This window comes from Hippocampus bargibanti, linkage group LG01 (assembly GCF_051943395.1).
Source record: "Hippocampus bargibanti isolate YZ-2025 linkage group LG01, ASM5194339v1, whole genome shotgun sequence".
NCBI lineage: Eukaryota > Metazoa > Chordata > Actinopteri > Syngnathiformes > Syngnathidae > Hippocampus > Hippocampus bargibanti.
Window position 1 is genome coordinate 10,325,599 of NC_142734.1, and position 19,555 is coordinate 10,345,153.

The 19,555-nt window shown below is 40.7% G+C and overlaps 2 protein-coding genes across 8 annotated transcripts; both read left to right on the plus strand.

Moving 5' to 3' along the window:
* Positions 1 to 1,343: 1,343 nt before the first annotated feature.
* LOC148903042 (6-phosphofructo-2-kinase/fructose-2,6-bisphosphatase 2-like) lies at positions 1,344 to 10,380 on the plus strand. 3 transcript variants are annotated; one of them, XM_088995313.1, is made up of 16 exons: positions 1,344 to 1,456; positions 2,028 to 2,152; positions 2,930 to 3,055; positions 3,860 to 3,956; positions 4,059 to 4,125; positions 4,195 to 4,269; positions 4,350 to 4,406; positions 4,577 to 4,701; positions 6,181 to 6,388; positions 6,501 to 6,647; positions 6,722 to 6,826; positions 6,926 to 7,055; positions 7,445 to 7,507; positions 7,601 to 7,665; positions 9,100 to 9,297; positions 9,465 to 10,380. In XM_088995313.1, the coding sequence occupies exons 2-16, from the start codon at positions 2,077 to 2,079 to the stop codon at positions 9,468 to 9,470; spliced, it is 1,545 nt and encodes a 514-aa protein (XP_088851439.1). In that variant the 5' UTR covers positions 1,344 to 1,456; positions 2,028 to 2,076; the 3' UTR covers positions 9,471 to 10,380. The 3 variants fall into 3 exon arrangements, with proteins under 3 accessions (XP_088851439.1, XP_088851453.1, XP_088851446.1); XM_088995327.1 differs by lacking the exon at positions 9,465 to 10,380 and adding an exon at positions 8,603 to 8,632 and having other exon boundaries at positions 9,100 to 9,240; XM_088995320.1 differs by lacking the exon at positions 4,350 to 4,406.
* An 829-nt stretch (positions 10,381 to 11,209) lies between these two features.
* Positions 11,210 to 19,313, plus strand: LOC148903043 (membrane cofactor protein). 5 transcript variants are annotated; one of them, XM_088995368.1, is made up of 10 exons: positions 11,210 to 11,544; positions 11,623 to 11,820; positions 12,900 to 12,999; positions 13,090 to 13,163; positions 15,767 to 15,958; positions 17,179 to 17,275; positions 17,341 to 17,414; positions 17,487 to 17,512; positions 17,612 to 17,663; positions 17,761 to 19,313. In XM_088995368.1, exons 1-10 carry the CDS (start codon positions 11,490 to 11,492, stop codon positions 18,021 to 18,023), a joined length of 1,131 nt encoding a protein of 376 aa, XP_088851494.1. In that variant the 5' UTR covers positions 11,210 to 11,489; the 3' UTR covers positions 18,024 to 19,313. The 5 variants fall into 5 exon arrangements, with proteins under 5 accessions (XP_088851494.1, XP_088851468.1, XP_088851485.1 ...); XM_088995342.1 differs by having other exon boundaries at positions 17,341 to 17,663; positions 17,761 to 17,946; positions 18,024 to 19,313; XM_088995359.1 differs by having other exon boundaries at positions 17,341 to 17,512.
* Positions 19,314 to 19,555: the final 242 nt, after the last annotated feature.

Below are 19,555 nucleotides of genomic sequence, written 5' to 3' on the forward strand. Positions count from 1 at the left end.
AGAAGTAAAAGAAGAAGAAGAGTAAAAGAAGCTATTTTCATAAAATAGCAAAATCCTTCCCTACACCGCCATGGTGGGGTGAAGTTCAATTTGGAACGTTCATACCACAGACTGCTTAGGCAACATAGACTTAGTTATGCTGATGAGGGGATACCAGTGCAAATGGCTAGTCGTAGACCTCATACTCAGGCAGGACAATAGAGGTAATCCGTGGAGCCACAAGGAGTAGTCCTCTGCTCCCCCCCCCCCCCCAACCTGAGAGTCCGGCACCGCCACGTCTGGACAGTAGGGATATATATAGGGCCGCCATGATGTCCCTGATCCACTGGTGGAAAGACGCTTTGATTCTCTCCTCTTTCATCTAGAACTGCTTCATGTCATCACAAAGAGGGTACAGCAAGTCCTGAAGAATGAATGACTCTCTTTGTTTTTGTTTTGTCATATTGTCTTTGTGCTGTCATATTATTTATGTAGTATTTTTTTGTTCTTTTGACTTCAAGACGGCGCCGCGAGAGTGGCTGCCTTTCCAGCAGCTCATGTATTTTGTTTTTCTACTTTCATCCCTTTCATCACTTTTCTGCCGTGAAATGTAAATTTCTCCACTGTGAGACTAATAAAGGCAAATCCAATCCCAATCCAATCCAATCCAACTACCAGTAAAACTTTATTTTTCTGACGAAGCATCTTGGATAATAAGCGAAACGTCCAACACCTTCAACGAAGTACACATGACGGCAGAAGAAACCTTTTCATCGATAATCACAGAACTACATATATGAACCGTATAACAAGTGCCAAATCGCTTTCACAATAAAAGCGAAACGTTGATTTCAAAATGTATTAATGTATTCATTTATAATGCAGAATCTCTATAATCCTTTGATTGACTATTTTGTTTTGTACTCTCCCAAAAAAACGAATTGCTGTTTGGGCAGTAACCGGAGGACACCTAGAACCGCTAGCCAGCCAATCACAGAGCCCACAGAAACGAGCAGCCATTCGAGTTCCGGTCAATTAGTGTTCAATCAGCCTGCCATACATGTGGGAATGTCGGAGGAAATCAAAGGACCCAGAGAAAACCCACCTAGGTCCAGGGATAACATAAAATCCACACAGGGAGGCCTAACAACCAGTAACGACGCATACATTAAAATCTATGTGTGGCCCTCGATCACCAATCAATTTGAATATGTGAGTTTACTGGGCCTTGAATTTGGAGGATAAGAAACAAACCGTATTTTTTAAACGATGGCACTGATTTGTTTTAATTTGTCGCTTTTGCCGGATCTCCTCGTTGATATGTTGGTGAACTTGAGGAGGCTACACTTCCTCCCAAGACACCAGAAGGAGGAGCATAAAACATCCGAGGGGACGAAGGTGTCGTCAACTCATGAGAATACCTGATCAAAGAAAAGAAAAAAAAAACGAACATTGATCGACACCTGCCGTGGGCCTGGTGAGTCTTCAAAGTATTCTCTTTCTTTCTGCTTTGTCAACCGCTTTGTCTTTCATCAGAAGGTATTGTTTAAACCTGAAACGAGGAGGTCTGCTTCCGGTAATGTCGAAAGTCTCGAGTAGCTTTGAAGCGTGACGGGCATGACAGTGCATCGTCTTGCACTTGTTTTTCTAATGTATTTTCGACGTGATAACTTTCACGGAATTTCCCTTTTTTGTGCTTTGTCCAATTAAATCCCACACTTTATATCCCGTTACTTTGTATTGTTGATTGTTTATTGTTCATAGTCTGCATTTGGTATTCTCTTTATGAGGTGATTCTAAATCTTTTATTTTATTATTATACATTTTAATATTGATTTCGTTGTTATTTATAGTTTTGTTGACTTGTCTCCTAAATGATCAATACATTGACCCATTATTAATCTGGATATTAAGCTGGATATCAATTTGTGAATTGTTATTTTCACCAAATTTACACAATCACAAACTTGCTTCTAAACGATCTTGTACATTGGGATCCTCCTGCTCTGATCTTTGAATGCGATGAACATCCATCTTATCCTCCACAGAAATATGTTGACTTCACGACAGTGACGAGGGAAAGCAACCTGACTCGCCATGGCTGCCCAGCATCAGAGACCAGCGGACATGGCAGACGGGTCAATGGAGTCCAAAAGGACTGAGAAAAAGTGCTGTAAGTGGTCTGTTGTCTTTTTGTACCTTAAGGGAGGAAAGGTGGACTCAGTTGATCTCTTTAGGTATTAACTATTCAATGTTATTTGAACTCTTTCAACAGTAGCCAAAATGGAACTGTATAGTGCCACTTAGCAGTTTTTTTGACAACGATACTAGTGCAGCGTGTTCTACCGGAAACAAATTCCTTGTGTGTCCTACATACTTGGCAATAAAGATGATTCTGATTATATAATAACCCAAGTGAAATACCACTCGTGTTATTCAGAACGACACAAAATGCGATTGTCGAGATGAAATGATTGCATGATTTTTTTCTGAGTGAGCTGATCTCGACTGCCTTAACAAATAAGGTCAAATCTGGTCTGGTGAGTTACTTGTCTTGCTTGTTTTTTTATAACTGTTTACTTAATTACGATGTGATGTTTTGTTCTCCCAAGCAGCACGTGGTGAGTAATGACATTGGCTAAAAATAAATCACCTAGTGAGTGAATGAAATATTTGTCTGAATGTTATGCTGAAGCATTGTCTTTCTTTTTCTCAGTATGCCTTTGTTCACAAAAATATATTGATCAAAAGGGGCCCTAAGTTTATGGTGGAGTCCCTAACCGATGGCCGGGATGTCACCAAAATTTTAATTTGACTGTCACTATCCATGCAAATAATTGAACGGGTAGCACCTGAATAGCAGACATTTAAAACAACCAAGTGAAAAAGAGGAAGTGCAGCAGGACCTTTCGCTTGACTGCAATCTATTAAGGCTTGTTAATTGTTGCAGCCTGGGCCTCCTACATGACCAATTCTCCAACTGTAATTGTGATGATTGGGTTGCCTGCTCGGGGGAAAACCTACATGTCCAAGAAGTTGACGCGCTATCTCAACTGGATTGGAGTGCCGACAAAGGGTAGGTCCCAAGTCATGAGTAAATCTAAAGCCTACTGAGTCATACAGGGTGACCCAAAAAGATGCGTACCCATGAAAATTTCAATTGTGGCTTTGATTAAAAAGCTATTTATTTCAAATTACAACCACACATTATTCAGTTTATGGAAGACCATTCACTGGAGTTTCAGCTATTTCTGTCAATTTTTAGTTTAGTAATTTATGGCTTTCCCGTGTGTTTCAAATGTCCACCTTTTCATTGCAAGCAAACGTGATCGCGTCTGACAAAGTTGTTAACCACTTTTACACACTCCTCTTTCGGGAGGGTGACCCAAAAAGATGCGTCCTACTGAGTCCCTCACTGCAGCAATGTTTTCTCCCGCTAATTTATCGCCCATAAATTGCCCTTGTTTTGCACCACTCCCACCGTATTTCTGTCCCTGTTACCCTCCCGTATGTTCTTGTATTTATTTGGCAAATTAAACTGAAGACCTTCGCAGCTTCAGCTGTTAATTAAAGCGCGATATAAATCATTATGTATTGTATTGGATATTATTGTATTGTGTTCCTCGGGTTCCATTATTAATCCTTCACACACTGCTACTTCCATGTTGTAAATTGTAAACTACTTTACTGGTATGTTCTGAGATATTCATCCATTCACTTCTTGAACTGTATGTGATTGTGTCCATGTCAACACTGCATCTCTGTGTCGTTGTACTCTATTGGAATGCAGGTGAACCAGTTTTAGAGGGCGCAGCTGAAATGAAGGTCACCGCCCAGAACAGTTTTAACGCTCTAACACTCTCATATGTCTTATCCCCAGTATTCAACCTTGGAGTTTATAGGAGACAAGCTGTGAAGTCATACAAGTCCTATGACTTTTTCAGACATGACAACGCAGAAGCCATGCAAATAAGGAAGTGCGTAAGACCAGCCGAGCGAGCTCGTAAATGACTTTGACGTATAACAAAAAAGACTGGTTGGGCTTTCCAGGAACATTCAGAAAACTTTGTTTTGAACAGGCAATGTGCTCTGGTGGCACTACAAGATGTCAAGTCCTACCTGAACGAGGAAGGGGGGCAGATTGCTGTAAGAAAAGTGAGCACTATGTGTCAGGTTTTTCTTCAGTTGGACTGAATGTCTCGTTTTGTCATGCAGGTATTTGACGCGACCAACACCACCCGAGAGAGGCGGCTGCTCATCCTTAATTTTGCAAAGAATAATGCGTACAAGGTCAAAACCCCTCTGATGATACAATAGTTAGATCACAGTGCAGATATAGTTTGTCTCAAAATAAGTTTTTCTTCTGTCAGGTATTTTTTGTGGAATCTATATGTGATGATCCGGATGTCATTGCTACAAATATTATGGTAATTCAAGCAAAATTAAAATGTTTTTAGAAGACAGAAAAGGCATACCACCTATTCATTTTGATACTCCAATGCAAACTTCAAGTCCCATTCTGGAATCATAATGTCGTTTTAATTTATTTATTATTTATTCTCCCACCCTCCTTCCCATTCCCCCATTTTTTTTATAGGATGTGAAGGTGTCCAGTCCAGACTACCCAGAGAGAGACAGAGAAAGTGTAATGGATGATTTTCTCAAGAGGATAGAGTGTTATAAAGTAACTTACCAACCATTGGACCCAGATGACCATGACAAGTAGGCTGTTTTACACGGCATAGATGTGAAACCCATGTCATTTTTAGTTCTTGGAGGTTACCGATTCGCTGTGGCGACCCCTCGAAGGGAAAAGCCAGAAAGGAAAAGAAGAAGACTTAAAAAAACAACACGCACACAGCAAAAACAAACATTAGGATGTTGCACAATCTGGCCATCAGAGGGAGCTGTACAAGTTCTGTAGTACAGTATTAGGTTATAATTTATTTACACTTACACATAGCTGTCAACCCGAGGCGGTTGGCAATCTTACAAATAATAGCGTCTGCCTGTACAAAATGGTGACTAATCCTACGTTTTATATTGCGCATGTGATATGAAACAAAAATGACTCGTTAACAAACAAATAATAATCCATTTTATTTGTAAGTGCCTTTCAAAACTCAAGGACACTTCACATTCACGGGATAAGAACTTTTTTTCATTTATTGGTATACAGCCTGGTTCAATCAATCAATTTCTTCAGCTGCATCATGAAAGGCGCTTATAAATGACATGTATTATTATTATTGTTATAAAAATTAAGAATGAATACTTGTAATTATATGTAGCCTCTCTTTTGATGGTTCCACTTCATGGCACTTCAGCTCTCAATTCAGTTTGACCTGAAGTTTGTGAGTGTGTCGACTCCTATTGATTTCCGATACTCTTCATTTTTCTGACGTGTGAAAATGCACATTTACTGTGTCGATCTAGCTTAGCATGCACCTTTCACTGTTTATCAATTACGCAAGACAGAATCACAGTTCACAGGTACGTAAGCTTGAGTAAAATTACAGTGCATAATTAACAATAATTTGGTAAACAAAATTAAAAAGGTAAATTGATAAAGTTAACTTACTGATGCAATCTTCGAGTCAGAAAACATTTCTCTTCTTAATTCTGAGAAGTGATCAGCAACATTTGCAGGCAGGTTGAGTTCGGGAACAAATTGGCAGAACAGAATCTCCGCTTTCGTCACAGAATCCAATAGGTGTGTGGTTTTGTTCAGAGGCAAAACTTGTTCATTGATAGGCTTGTAGCTTTTCACACTAATTGCAAAGCGAGATTCTCATGAATCAAACGGATACAGACCAATTCAGAACATTGTCTCGTTGCCGTAACGGTGACAACATCAAAACAAGAAAAAAGAACGTCATGGACGGAAAATGTACAGATTTTGAATGTATGCCGTATGCATTGAAAATCTGTGCTCACTTGTACAAATTACGCCGAAACCTACAACTTGACAGGTATGCTTATATCAATATGATTGTATACTTCATAGCAATTCATACACTTCCAAGACCTCTTTATCGTATCTTGTAGTCATTGTCAATTGGAAGTACTCCAGCAAAAGCACAAGATTTTTCTTCTTATTTGAATACATTATTATTTTTGTTCTGATTATTTTTAAACAAATTCCGTTACCATTTGTTTCTGTGAGCCTCAGAGTCCACCGTTGTCCTTTTGTGCTTGCAGAGGCCTGTCTTTTCTCCAAGTCATCAATGTCGGGCGTCGGTTCTTGGTCAACAGGGTGCAAGATTACATTCAGAGTAAAATCGTCTACTACCTCATGAACATCCACGTGCACTCCCACTCCATCTACATATGTCGACACGGAGAGAGCCAACACAATCAGCAAGGACGCATTGGCGGAGATTCTGAGCTGTCAAACAGAGGCAAACAGGTGCTGAGCAGTACAACTTTTAATGTGCGCTTATAATACTGTTCAATGGATCGAGAATTTGTTTTGGCCTATCTTGTTATTTTTCTATATGCTCACTCCACGTCGTTTTCAGTTTGCTGTGGCACTGAAAGGTTTTGTGGACGAACATCGTCTGACAGACCTGAAAGTTTGGACCAGTCAGCTGCGGCGCACCATTCAAACTGCGGAGGAGCTTGGTGTTCCCTACGAGCAGTGGAAGATCCTCAACGAGATTGATGCCGTATGTCATCTAAAGACAAAGTTGCACTGGGAGTCCCTCATCGCTTGTTCAGGTTTTATTGCTTTGGGTTTCAGGGAGTGTGTGAAGAGATGACTTACAAAATGATTGAGGAAACTTATCCAGAGGAGTATGCCATGAGGTACCAGGACAAATATCACTACCGCTATCCTGGAGGAGAAGTAATTTCACATTTCATTTGATTCGTGAATGATTGGTGCGATCAAGCACACTTCTGGCTTTTAACCGAGCGGCATATGTATTTTTTCTTTTGACTTCAGTCTTACCAGGACCTGGTGCAGCGGCTGGAGCCGGTGATCATGGAGCTGGAGCGACAAGGCAACGTGCTGGTTATCTGTCATCAGGCCGTCATGCGCTGCCTGCTTGCCTACTTCCTGGACAAGAGCGCTGGTAGGAAAGCATGAGAATATAATGTGGGGATATGCCTGTTTAACCAATCAAATTAATTGACCCAATTATTTTTCACATAGCGATTCCAGTTCACATGATTCTTCTGTGTTGGGGTTGAAAAATACCAGAGATACAAAACGAAATATATCTAGCTATATCATTGCATTTGAAATAAAAAGAGACATAATAACTGCATTTTTGCATGACTCAGATGGTCCCGTTAGGCCTGGGCAGACAGAGTATTGAGGACAAAAAAACAAAAAAAGACATTTGGTTACTTTTCACCCACGCCACTCCTAGTTTGACCAGACCATTCCACAGAGGCCACAGAAAGTGATTTGCCACCTTGCACGACCAAAAAGTTGACCCTTTGTCCTTCTTTGTCACAGATGACCTGCCATACTTGAAGTGTCCCCTGCACACAGTCCTCAAACTAACCCCAGTGGCATATGGTGAGTCCCCTTGCTGTTTTCGAGTCAGCTGAATCTGACAAGCATGGAAACCATTTGTGGTATTGAGACATCTTTTCTTTTCCCCGCCGCTAGGGTGTAAAGTGGATATTTTTGACCTCAAGGTGGAGGCTGTCAACACCCACAGGGACAGACCATTAGTAAGCTTTTGATTATTTCCTATTAGGAATTTGGTGGTAGGTTTCTTTGTGAGTATGTGTCGCCTGAAAAGATCAAACATGTACTTCAGAATCAGACTACAGTATATGATCCATCACTCCACTTGGTTCTAAAGGTGAAAAAAAGCTACAGCTATTCGTGCTGGTGTGATATAATGCAGCCACTGGCCCAGAAAATAAGATTATGTTCCTTAACTTATTCACTGCCATTCACGAATTTATTCGGGAATTGAAAATATGACGTAGAGCGCCATTCCCGAATTTTTAGTTTTTTCTTTTTTGGGTGCTAATAAAGCGATGGCCATGGCCTCTGGCAATGTTTTTTACATTCCACAAGGGGGAAGAATTTCCCTTTTTCCATGTTAGCGCTTAGTTACAGCTTCAGCTGTTGTTAAAATGCGCTATATAAATCAGTATGTATGTATTTTGGACAGCCACCCTCATTTCAAGCTCATATTTTCTACAGACCCATATAATTTAGGAGTTAACTCGCTTTTTTATGATGAAATAAGAGAGTCTAAGGTTTCTTGCGCGTCATTGAATGTTTATGTAGTCCTAAAACTCAATATTCTGTGGGTTCTGGAATTCGAGTGACAATGACAAAAACCCTGGCACTGGAGTGGACACATTTTTACACGTCTGGCAGTGAATGAGTTAATGATGATTTAAGATGAGCCTCTCGAAAGAAGCAAAACCATGTCAGGCGATGTTGAGCGCACACACCGAAATACAATGTCAGGCCGGTTGGGTTTCAACTCTCAAATTTATTTCTTTTTTACTTTGCTCGACTATATACCGTATGTTTTTTATTATCCAAACTCACGCCGGTCTCCCTCTGCTACCTTTCTGAAACATAACTACCTCTTTTAGGAACAGCTCCATACTTGTTCTCCTGGTTATAATTGTGTGTTATTTGCAGTGAGACGTTCAAGCTGGAGACCTAGACAAAGTGAGTGTTCTACATGAATATATCAGGGACACGTACAAAGAAAGACTTGTTGATAGGGGTGGGAGCAACCTGAACAACGGCTTTACCGGCTTCCACAGCACACAATGTTTCAGACCTTGGGGAGATGGTGTCGGAACTTGCGTGGTTGTGGGATTTTGGCAGATTGTCACCGTACAACCTGCCAAAGCTGCAGCTTGATGTTTTCTCTGCATAGCTCAATGTCATGAATTCCCTCTCTTTACAAAGCTTGCTGGCATCTTCCTTTTTTTGCATTAGCTGCAGAGAAAACTCTCAAGGTGCCTTTCTTTTTTTGTCACTTTGAGAGGTTGTTTAGCAACTGTCTTGTCATTGCTGGGTTACAGGTTACTTCCCGAGCTAAATGTATAAAAAAATATGCAGACTTGTTTGCCATGGTGTGGAAACATGTTACGAAGGTCTTGTGGTCTCTGTCTGCAATTGGCGTGTAGAACAAGGAAAGGGGAGACGTTCCACCAGCTTTCTACCGGAGAAATAGCTTCACGCCACTCTCCAGCCACGATCAGATCAAACGACCTCGCCTCTACAGCGTCGACAACCAATCGCAGCCTCGCTTGTCCCAGACTCCCGTTTTACCTGGCATGGCCTTCTCTGAGGCATCGGAGAGCCTGGAGCTGCGAGAAAGTGAGGTCAGTGTTGAGGGTGAAATCAAAATGAATGAAATGGCTTCGTTTGTCACTGCCATCCAGACAGTGTTTCACCCTGACTGGTGAGCTCCCATGTCAAAATTAGAACAAGTTGTGCCCATGTGGCGTTTTCTTGAAATATTCCGCTGGTTCTTGTTACATCTTTGCAGGACTGACTCAACGGCTTTAGTGCAGGAGACACAGATGACTGTGTTGGCAGTTGAAGAACAGTTTCTTTCATTTCGTCTCGACTTTTGTACGCCGCTGACCAAATGTTTTCATCTCATGTACTTTTCGCTTACACCACCACAAGTTGTTGTTTGTTTGCCACTTCAACAAATCGCTGTACACTTCTGCCATGCAAAGACTCCATCCAGTTGTTTGCAACGAGGTACGCAACAAACAGCAGTCCGAACCTTTTTTGTATGAGCCCTACATATACCTAAACCTGCACAAAGGCAGCATTAAAATTCATCAACTGTAATTTATTAACCACACCAAAATCAACCAAGCAAGCAAATTATATGTTTTGTATTTTCTAGGTATTTTGAAAACAAGTTGCTTTCAGAAAGTGAAACAATTTTGGCTTTAAAAATTTAATTATCTTTTTTTCACCAGTGCTTTGAAGATAATTTAAAATGATTTTATTTTTATATGGTTTGTGTATCTTTGCATATCTAGTGTACACATAAACAGTAATGGCACCTATTTCTTTACAACCTTTCTCACCATATCCATATTTTTTTTCCTCCAAAAAAGCCTTGCAAACTGTGTCAAAAATCATTTTTATTTTATAGCACAAGCACTTAAGTGCTTGTGAGAAGCTTGGAGACCCCTGACCTATAGAGTGTCGAATGTAACGGTCAACATTTGATTGGAAACCTCTTCCTAACCATTTATTTTCCCTGTCATTCTACACTGAAAAATGTATTTTACACTCTTTAGTCTCAGCAATGAAAGCTTAATGGAATTACCTTGATTTTAATTAATGATACTCCTGGTACAAAATAAGGGCAAGCAACTTGGCTTTGTTTGATGTTGAAAAAACCTGATCAGATTTCAAGAATGTTGTCAAAGCAAACAGAAGTGTTTGCCTTCTTTTTTGTGGGTTGAATCAGAGTTAATGTCTGTCAGCAGAGATTTTTTGTACCCCGTCCCTACCCTGCTGGTCGATATCTTTGTTGTCTCTAGCGTCTGCCACTTGACCATAAAAATCCAAATGTTGATTTAATGTAACAATTATTTTAAGTATGTCCTGTATGTGTCTGAAATGTTCAGATTGTCTCTTCTTCTTTTCCTTTCGGCTTTTCCCTTCAGAGGTCGCCACAGCGAATCAATGTCCTCCATCTAATCCGGTTTTGTGCATCCTCTTCTCTCACACCCGCTACTTTCATGTCCTCCTTGACCACATCCATAAACCTCCTCTTCAGTCTTCCTCTCGGTCTCCTGCCTGGCAGTTCAAGGCTCAGCATCCTTCTCCCAATATAGTCACCCTCTCTCCTCTGGACATGTCCAAACCATCTCAGTCTGGCCTCTCTGACTTTCTCTCCAAAGCCTCAAATATGAGTTGTCCCTCTAATGTACTCATTCCTGATCCTATCCAACCTGGTCACTCCCAAAGAAAACCTCAACATCTTCAGCTCTGCTACCTCCAGCTCTGCTTCCTGTCTTTTCTTCAGTGGCACTGTCTCCAGTCCAAACATCATGGCTGGTCTCACCACTGTTTTATACACTTATCCTTGTGTTCAGATTGTAGACCCTAAAATAAAATGTATTACAAAGTAATGCACATTTTGCCATAGTATAAAGTAATGCAGGTTTTGCCATTGAAAGAATAGGGAAGTCGTTTTCAAGAGAAGGCACGTGCATTCAAATATGACTGTTAAAATTACATTTGAAGTCAATATGAACTAGGAATTCAATGCAATCCTCTTTTGAGAAGAAAACATTTTGCAATTCGGCCACTCAAATTTGCATGCATTTCAGGTAATTTATTCCCCTAATTTAAAGTATTGTTTAAATTAGAATCTATGTTTGTGGTGCGCGATTGAGTAGGTTGCCTTTACTTTATTCTTGCCTGGCCCAAGTTGGTGTGTGCGTGAAAGCGCCAGTAGGAGGTCCCGGCACGACCTATCTATGAATACTGCTTTCCTCCCGTGACTTGTTTTCCTCATTTTTAGCCGAACGCGTTTAACATGAGGTTTGTCGTGTGGAACATTCTCTGTTTATCAATTTCATTACTTGAGACGGGTAAGTAAATATTTCGTTGAATATGACAAATTCTGATATGCGAAAAAAGAGTGGATGGCATTGCATCTCCGAATTTAGCTGAGATTCCAAAGCGATGCTCATCGCCACCCCAGTTTCCGTCCACCAGACTCCAAAATAAATGGAGGACCAGAACCAAGTTCGACAGTGGGGAGAAGGTTTACTACAAGTGTGTCGGGGATTTCGTTGCATCCGCCGGCAGCCTTTCGGTGGTATGCGTCAATGGAATTTGGACCGCGTTGACACTAAAATGCCAAAGTAAGTAAACAAGTTGGGCTGGTCTGCAGTTCTCAGTGACCATGGATTTCATCCATTAAGCCTTCAGTAGTGCTACGTCTGAATCAATCCAGAGTGAAAACTTGTGTGAATCCACTAAGGGCACAATTAGCCAGGAAATAACTGACTACCATTCTTAATGCTGTACATTATTTGGAATGATAAAAAAACAGCATAAAATACGGGAAAAACGTATAAGTTGACAGGTATGCTTTAACTGTGAATCTCCAACCAAATCAATGTCTCTTCCCCTTCAGCCACTGTGGGTTGACAAAACTGCTATTAAATCAACACAATGTATTTTCTTATGCAGCTCCCTACCGATACAGTGTGTTAGCTCTGGCCAGATGCTTTTGTCACTAGCGGCTCATGATAAGAGCAGTTTTTGCAAACAATGATTGGCTAGTGACTAATCAATCAGCAACAGTGTGCGCAGAACTGATTGTGAAGGGGTCCAGGTAGATTTCTGACCCTTGTAACAAATGATTGCTAAAATGTGATTGGTTAAATACTTAAAAACACACATCCGGAAGCATCGCAACAAGGGAAAAATAATGAAAGGAAGCGAAAAGACAATTTGGAATTATTTAATAATAATAATACATTTAATTTCTAAGCACCTTTCAAAACTCTCAAGGACACTTTACAGTCACAGGATTTTTTTTTGTGCGGGTGAGCAGCGGCAGCCATTCGCGCCAGCGTTCACCTGCCTTGAAGTAACACAGCAGCAAAGTTATGAAAGGAAGAGGAAAGGAAAGAAAGGAAACAACAATGAGAATTCATCGACAAAATATAATGAACATCAGTTCGTGATTCAGATATTTTTAGGCCAGCAAAGAAGGCTTTGCAGGCCTTGACGGTCCACCAGTGGCTGTTCTGGTAAGGCGAACCAGTTGGAGGATAGTTGTACAGTAGTTTTTTCTTCATATGGCCACACGAGGGCGTCATGAAGCCTAGCTAATTTTCCCGTAAAGATGCCGCCTTAGTATTTTCCTTGAAAAACTACCTGCGCCACCCCCCTACACACACACCGACTAATATACTCTGCCCATTTGCGATAGAGAGATCGTGTGGTAATGTTGGTGATCTACCCAACGGAAGGTTTCGCTATGAAGGCCGTGCACTCATTGGGGAGAGAGTCTACGCATTGTGCAATGATGGGTAAAATTATAATACTTTTTTAAGACTAATATAACTGCTGTAAAGGCAGAGAAAAAGACCACAATGATGTGGGTTTCTTCTGGCTTTCAGATACACTCTAAAAGGACCGAAGTACATGACATGTAAGAGGGCTGGATGGACTGGTGAATTTCCCACATGTGAAAGTATGCACGAATACATTTTGGTACTTGCTTTTTTTCTCTCCCAACGGGGACTCTTTTGAAGCCACTGTGGGAACAACACACTGCCAAACAACAACTCTGATCAAGAGCAAACTTTAATCAGAGATGGCTTTAATATTTACTTATACAGGTAACATCTGAGTTACGACTGGGTTCAGTTCCGACGGTCGTAAGTCAAGACACAACAGGATAGTATACGATGTCAATTTGTTGTTTTTAAGCAATGTTTTCTATTGAATACTATTATTTACCAAACTGTTTACAGTTCATTTATGAATTTTACATTTGTGTCATTTTTTTGTCATTTTGTCGTATTATTGATTTTTATTACTGTATCACTGTACCTGTAATGTATATAAAACTGTTTACAGTACAGTTCATTTATAAATGTTATACTTACCTTTTAGTGTCATTTTGATCACTTTATATTTCATATTATCAATTTTTATTACTGTATAACTGTACCTGTAATGTATACAAAACTGTTTACTGTACAGTTCCTTTATAAATGTTATACTTATAGCATTTAGTGTCGTTTTTAGTCATTTTATATTGCACATTATCAATTTGTTTTATATTTAGATTTTATATAGTGGGTTAAAGAAAACACTTATACGTAAAGAATTCAGCATTATTACAGTATTAAGACAACATATACTGGAAGTACAAATACAAAATTTATTCACTCTCCCTGCTAACGGCGAGGACAGGTCGCCCGACACATACACTCACACTCAGGCGGACGCCAAAGGAAAAAAGCAGTGTACAGTACTACAGGAGTTGTTGCCGAGACGGTATATGCACTGTATAACTACTGCATTGAGTGTAGTGACACAATTAAATTGCTGTGCGAGTGTGTGACATGCTGGCTGGCCAAAATTGTAGTACACGTTTCCGGCTGCCTACGCGTTGTGGTGCCAGGCATAGAATTAAAAAAAGGGGGTCTGGCGGTCGTGGTCGTAAGTACATGCGGTCGTAACTCGTGCCGGTTGTAACTTGGATGTTATCAGTACGTGTTTCTGACCAAGATTTTGAAATTACCCCCCCCCCTCTCCATCATATTAGCAAAGTAGGATATTTCCTTTCTTTTGAAATGTGACCGACAAAAGCTTGTGCAGTACATGTTTTGGTGAAAAACATCACTTATTGCTGAACCGAATACAGTGCGACCTCAGCTTACGAACTTAATTGGTTCCCAGACAGAGTGTGTAAGCCAAAAAGTGTGTATCACATTTTTTTTGCCCGTAGGAAACCATTAAAATGGGAATAATCCGTTCCTGGGTTTCCATAAAATATACTTTTCAACTAAATAAGCCTTAAAACTACACACAACATACCTTACTTTATGTATAATAAATGTGCCATTGTATTGTAATGAAAGAAATACACTGCATTGTATAATAAAGTCACTTTATTTACATTTGTGATGGTCATTGATGGCTTGATGGAATGGCGTTGGAAGTCCGAGGTCAAAGGGAATTGCTGTTTGGAAAGAGTCGTCTTCTAGGTTGGCGCATGGCGATATCTGCGTGAATTAGCCGTGCTTTCTCGCATAAAATAGCTTTACTCACGCTGTCACCGGATAGCTGCTTTTCGTTAATCCAAATTAACAGAAGTTTTTCAACTTCTTCAATTGCCCGAGACCGTCGCTTTGAGAGCACGGAAACACCTTTTGCAACAGACGCACTTTTGATGGCTTCTTTGTTCCGGAAAATGGTAGCAATGGTTGACTTAGCATAGCCGTGCTCGGCCACTAAATCACACAAACGCACACCTCGTTCGTGTTTTTCAATTATCTCCTTCTTCTCAGCGACTGTGATTTTATTTTGTGTCTTCTTGGGCTGAAGACGAGCCTGTGGTGGGGTTTTTTTGGGCCCATAATAGTAAAATTATCAGCAAAAAGCTCCAAGGAGGCGATCGACGTGTGCATTCAATGAGAGGGGGTGTGGAAAGTAGCGCCGGCTGGAGCGCTGTTCGGTCGTGTGCTTCCGTCGAAGATCACTCCACCAGATCCGAAGGTCGTGTGCTTTGGTGTTCTTCCGCCGAAGATTACTCCACCAGCCGTGGTGGGTGTGTATCATGAAAATAGTGCGTATTTCAAGGTTTAATTTTCACAAATTTGACGTACGTAAGATGAAAAGTTTGTAAGATAAGGTGTTCGTAAACTGAGGTCTCACTGTAGTTCATACATTTTACGAAATATAATATTGTTAGTGTTCTTTTACTATTGACAAATCTATGATGAAATACTGCTTATGAAATAAGGAGAGCAGATTCATAATCAGTGCAAAAACTACCGGTCCATTACATTGACTTGGGGTTTGGGGAAAAAAAAAACGTAAAAAATCGTTGACCAGTGTCGCCCCTGAGTTGTGATAAGGCGTTGATAAGAAACTAAAAACATGACCAAAAAAATTGTAGTAAATGTCACCTCAAAAATATTTCGTTGTTGCTTTTCACTGCCCAACCCTCCAAACTTCCAATCAATGTAATTTTAGCCAATGCACGATTGTTGTTGTATTTGTGATTTCACAGTGAAATTTCCTCTTGCAATTATTGTGTCTAAAGAATATTCTATTCGACAGGTGGCTGTCATGCTCCGGAAAATTTGAACGGGTCTTTTGCCAACCTCTCTGATGAGTTCATCACCAGGACGATCTTCGCCCCTGGTGAACGAATCACGTACATGTGTGATGTGGCTTACAGTCCAGTGGGTGGCAGCAGATATCGGAAGTGTATCAGTGGACAGTGGACACCGCTTCTGCTCAAGTGTGAACGTGAGTCCAATTCTTTGTCTTCTTAGATCAGGTAGATCAGGGATTGGCAACATGAATACTCATTTTGATTTCAATTCTATGAGCATTTAGCTTTATGAATCGTGTTTTATTGAATATGAGATGACATTTTTTTTCCTTTCAAAAACTATTGAATTACCCCAGAATTTTTGGCTAAATCATCTTTCATCTCTGGATAATTCAAAAAGGCAACCCAGCTACAGAAAATATAGAGATTAAAATATAGATTAATGAAATGAACATACAATATGTGAAACGACAATAATTAATTAATCACAATAAGTGTCACGGTTTGCGAGGTGGTGATGGCGGGTTCGGATCCCAAAAAGCAGACAGGAGGGAGCAGGAGGTTGTTTGACAAATTGTATTAAAATAAAGTCAGCAGGAACAAAATGTAAAACATCAAAATGATCTGAATGGAAAAAATACAGAGTAGCAAAAGAAGACCAAAAGTAAAAGCCCGCCAAGGTTAAACAAACACGTACACGATGCATGCTGCAACCAAGCAGCAAACAAACAATGAATCGGCACCGGATGATCGTGCCAGGTGTCCTTTTAAGTGTCATTGATTATAACGACCAGCACCTGCGAGGCTGCCGGCAGGGCTGACGTCGCTACCCGCTGGTCGCCAATCTGATCGGGACGACCAGCACCTGTGCAGGTGCATGCGGGGCCGACAGCGCCCCCCGTTGGTCGCCAACCAGATCATGACAATAAGAAAGCCTTTAACTCATTCACTGCCAGACATGTGCAAAAATGTGTCCAGGGTTTTTTGTAATTTTCACTCAAATTGCGGGACCCACAGAATATTGAGTTTTAGGACTACATAAACATCCAATGCAGTGTAAGAAACCTTACACTCTCTTCTTTCATCAGTAAAAAAAGAATACATTCGCCAATGGTGCTCCACGTCATTCTTTTCAATTCCCGAATAAATTTGTGAATGGCAGTGAATGAGTTAGTAGTCCCACAATGGGGAAATTTGCAAAACAGCAGCAACATTGAAAGGGGCGGGGGGTCAAAAGAAAAAAAAATCATAATTAATGTGATTATTTTACACCTCTAATCATAATTGTGTGTTTGGTGGAGATGCATATGTTCTTTACAAGAATATGTTGTCACATATGGTAAAGAAAATTACAGCAATTAGTTCCATATTAAGGCCACCATAACACATCTTTTGTCTGTCCTTTCTGTAAAAGGGAAGTTGTGTGGCTCGGCTGGGGACATTAGAAATGGACGCTTCATTTATACCGGAGTAGAGGTTGGAGACATCGCGACTGCTCACTGTGATGAAGGGTGAGATCACGTGCAACGCTCTTTACTCATACTAGAAAGGTTGTGAGTGTTCACCCTGTCATCAGGTTTCAGCTGGTAGGACGACCAATCAGGAATTGCATGAGCTTTGGCTGGGATGGTCACGCTCCTGTTTGTGAAGGTACAGCCAGAAAATTTGTTGCGCTTTATACCTTTTTATGGTGCACGCTATATATTTTTTTCTCTGTTGAAGTGGTGGTGTGTGAAGAGCCTCCAGAGGTAAGCAACGCAGTGCAAAATGGCAAAGAGGAAGCACCCTACAAGTACAGGAGTGTGGTCATGTATGAATGTCGCACGGGGCACCTCGTGGGGAACAAGGCGATATGGTGCACAGAGAACGGCACATGGAGCGCACCGCCTTCGTGCAGAGGTCTGTGACACATTAAAAAAAATAATCACACAGTCATCTTTACACAAATTTATTTACAATTTGCCATGAATAAAAGTGAATAAAAGTCTCTCCACAGATATGACCTGTCCATCTCCAAAAGTGCCCAACGCCTCCTGGACTCGAGCTCACACCACACTTTATCAACGCCGGGACACAATCAGCATCGACTGTCGCCATGGTTACATGATGATCGGTGCGAGCACTGTCACCTGTGGTGACGATGGTCAGTGGGTTCCCAGCCTTCCCAAGTGCAGACTCACATGTAAGTCAACACCTCTGGTAGAAATCAATCAGATGATTACTATCGTAATTACTATTTGTCTTTGTTTCTTTTTTTAGCACGGCACACCAAATGGCAGAGCCTGTATGCTTTCTGATGTGTCATGCTACATTTGTCAGTCCATGACCGGCATAATAAGATAATAAGAGCAAACAGAGGATAGAAAAATTCCCTTTGGACCTTTATATTTCTTTGCCTTACACACATTTGACATGTTTTTAAAATGAAGCCGACATGCAGGGTGTTTATTTCAATAAAGTGTTTTTTTGGGCAAGAATGAGTACAAACTTGTTGCGTTCACCTCTATACATTTTTTTTTGTCTTTTTTTTTTTTTTTTTTTTTGTCCTTTACTGTCAATAACGTCATGTGTATCATCATCTATGGGCTAAACTGCTAGTGAGCGTTCATGAACAAACAAGTTACAAGAAAATAAAGAACACGAATTCCATTCATTTAAAAAGACAATACAAAATCAGGACAATTACATGAGCAATGACAATTCAAGTGCAAATATCAACTCTATGATACATCATAGCAAACTCTCTTTTAAAAGGCAACAATCTCAACCAAAAAGGAAAAAAAGGAGAAAAAAAAGAAATCAATCAGGTTGTAGGAAAGAAGCTGATTTTGCTAGGAGGGGAGTTTTTCCCCACGAGGGACACATGACACGGAGGGCCATGTTTTGATGATATTTATAGTGTAAGTTTGCAATTAGCAATGTATGTCCCTCCATGGTGGAAATCTGCCAATATCTTACCAATAGCCTTGTGGGCGATGTGAATATATACATGCACGCACGTACGCACGCACACACACACACACACACACACATACACACGCACACACACATAACACACACACATTTATTTAATTTCTTGAGGGCCTCCCAGCCAAATGAATCCCCTGCAAATAACATTGTGTGTTTCTAAACTGGTCTCGGTGCTTCCCGTTTCCAGTCTTCATGGCCAAAAGCAAACCATGACAGCCACGTGGCTTAGAGCCAAGTGTAGTTTTGATCTTTTTGTCGCACCCTCAAAATTGCTTATCAGCTACTATCATGGGAATGTTCTTTGATTTTAAAATTCAATTATTATACCCTGTTGCTGTGACTGTTCTGAGATCACTAAGAACTTTTTTTCTTTTCAAACTACTACATGAATCAAGACATCTTTAATTCCCTCTGCAGAAGAGCAGATAACACACACACAGACGCACATGCGCACACACACACACACGCACGCACGCACGCGCACACACACACACACACACACACACACACACACACACACACACACACACACACACACACACACACACACACACACACACACACACACACACACACACACACACACACACACACACTACAAGTTCTGCTCATGACATGTCATACAAAGGGTCGGCAATGCTGTTTTCCAAAAGATCACTGTAACAAAATTGAAGGTGTGTTATTTTTATTCATTGCACGTGTATTATAATGGTAGAAGGATGGGCTCGCGATCTAGTGCACACAACAGTGTTACCCGCCTGCCGTTGTGGGCCCTCTTTGGACAGCTGTCTGTACTGGGTCAAATCAAACAAGAGTTGGGG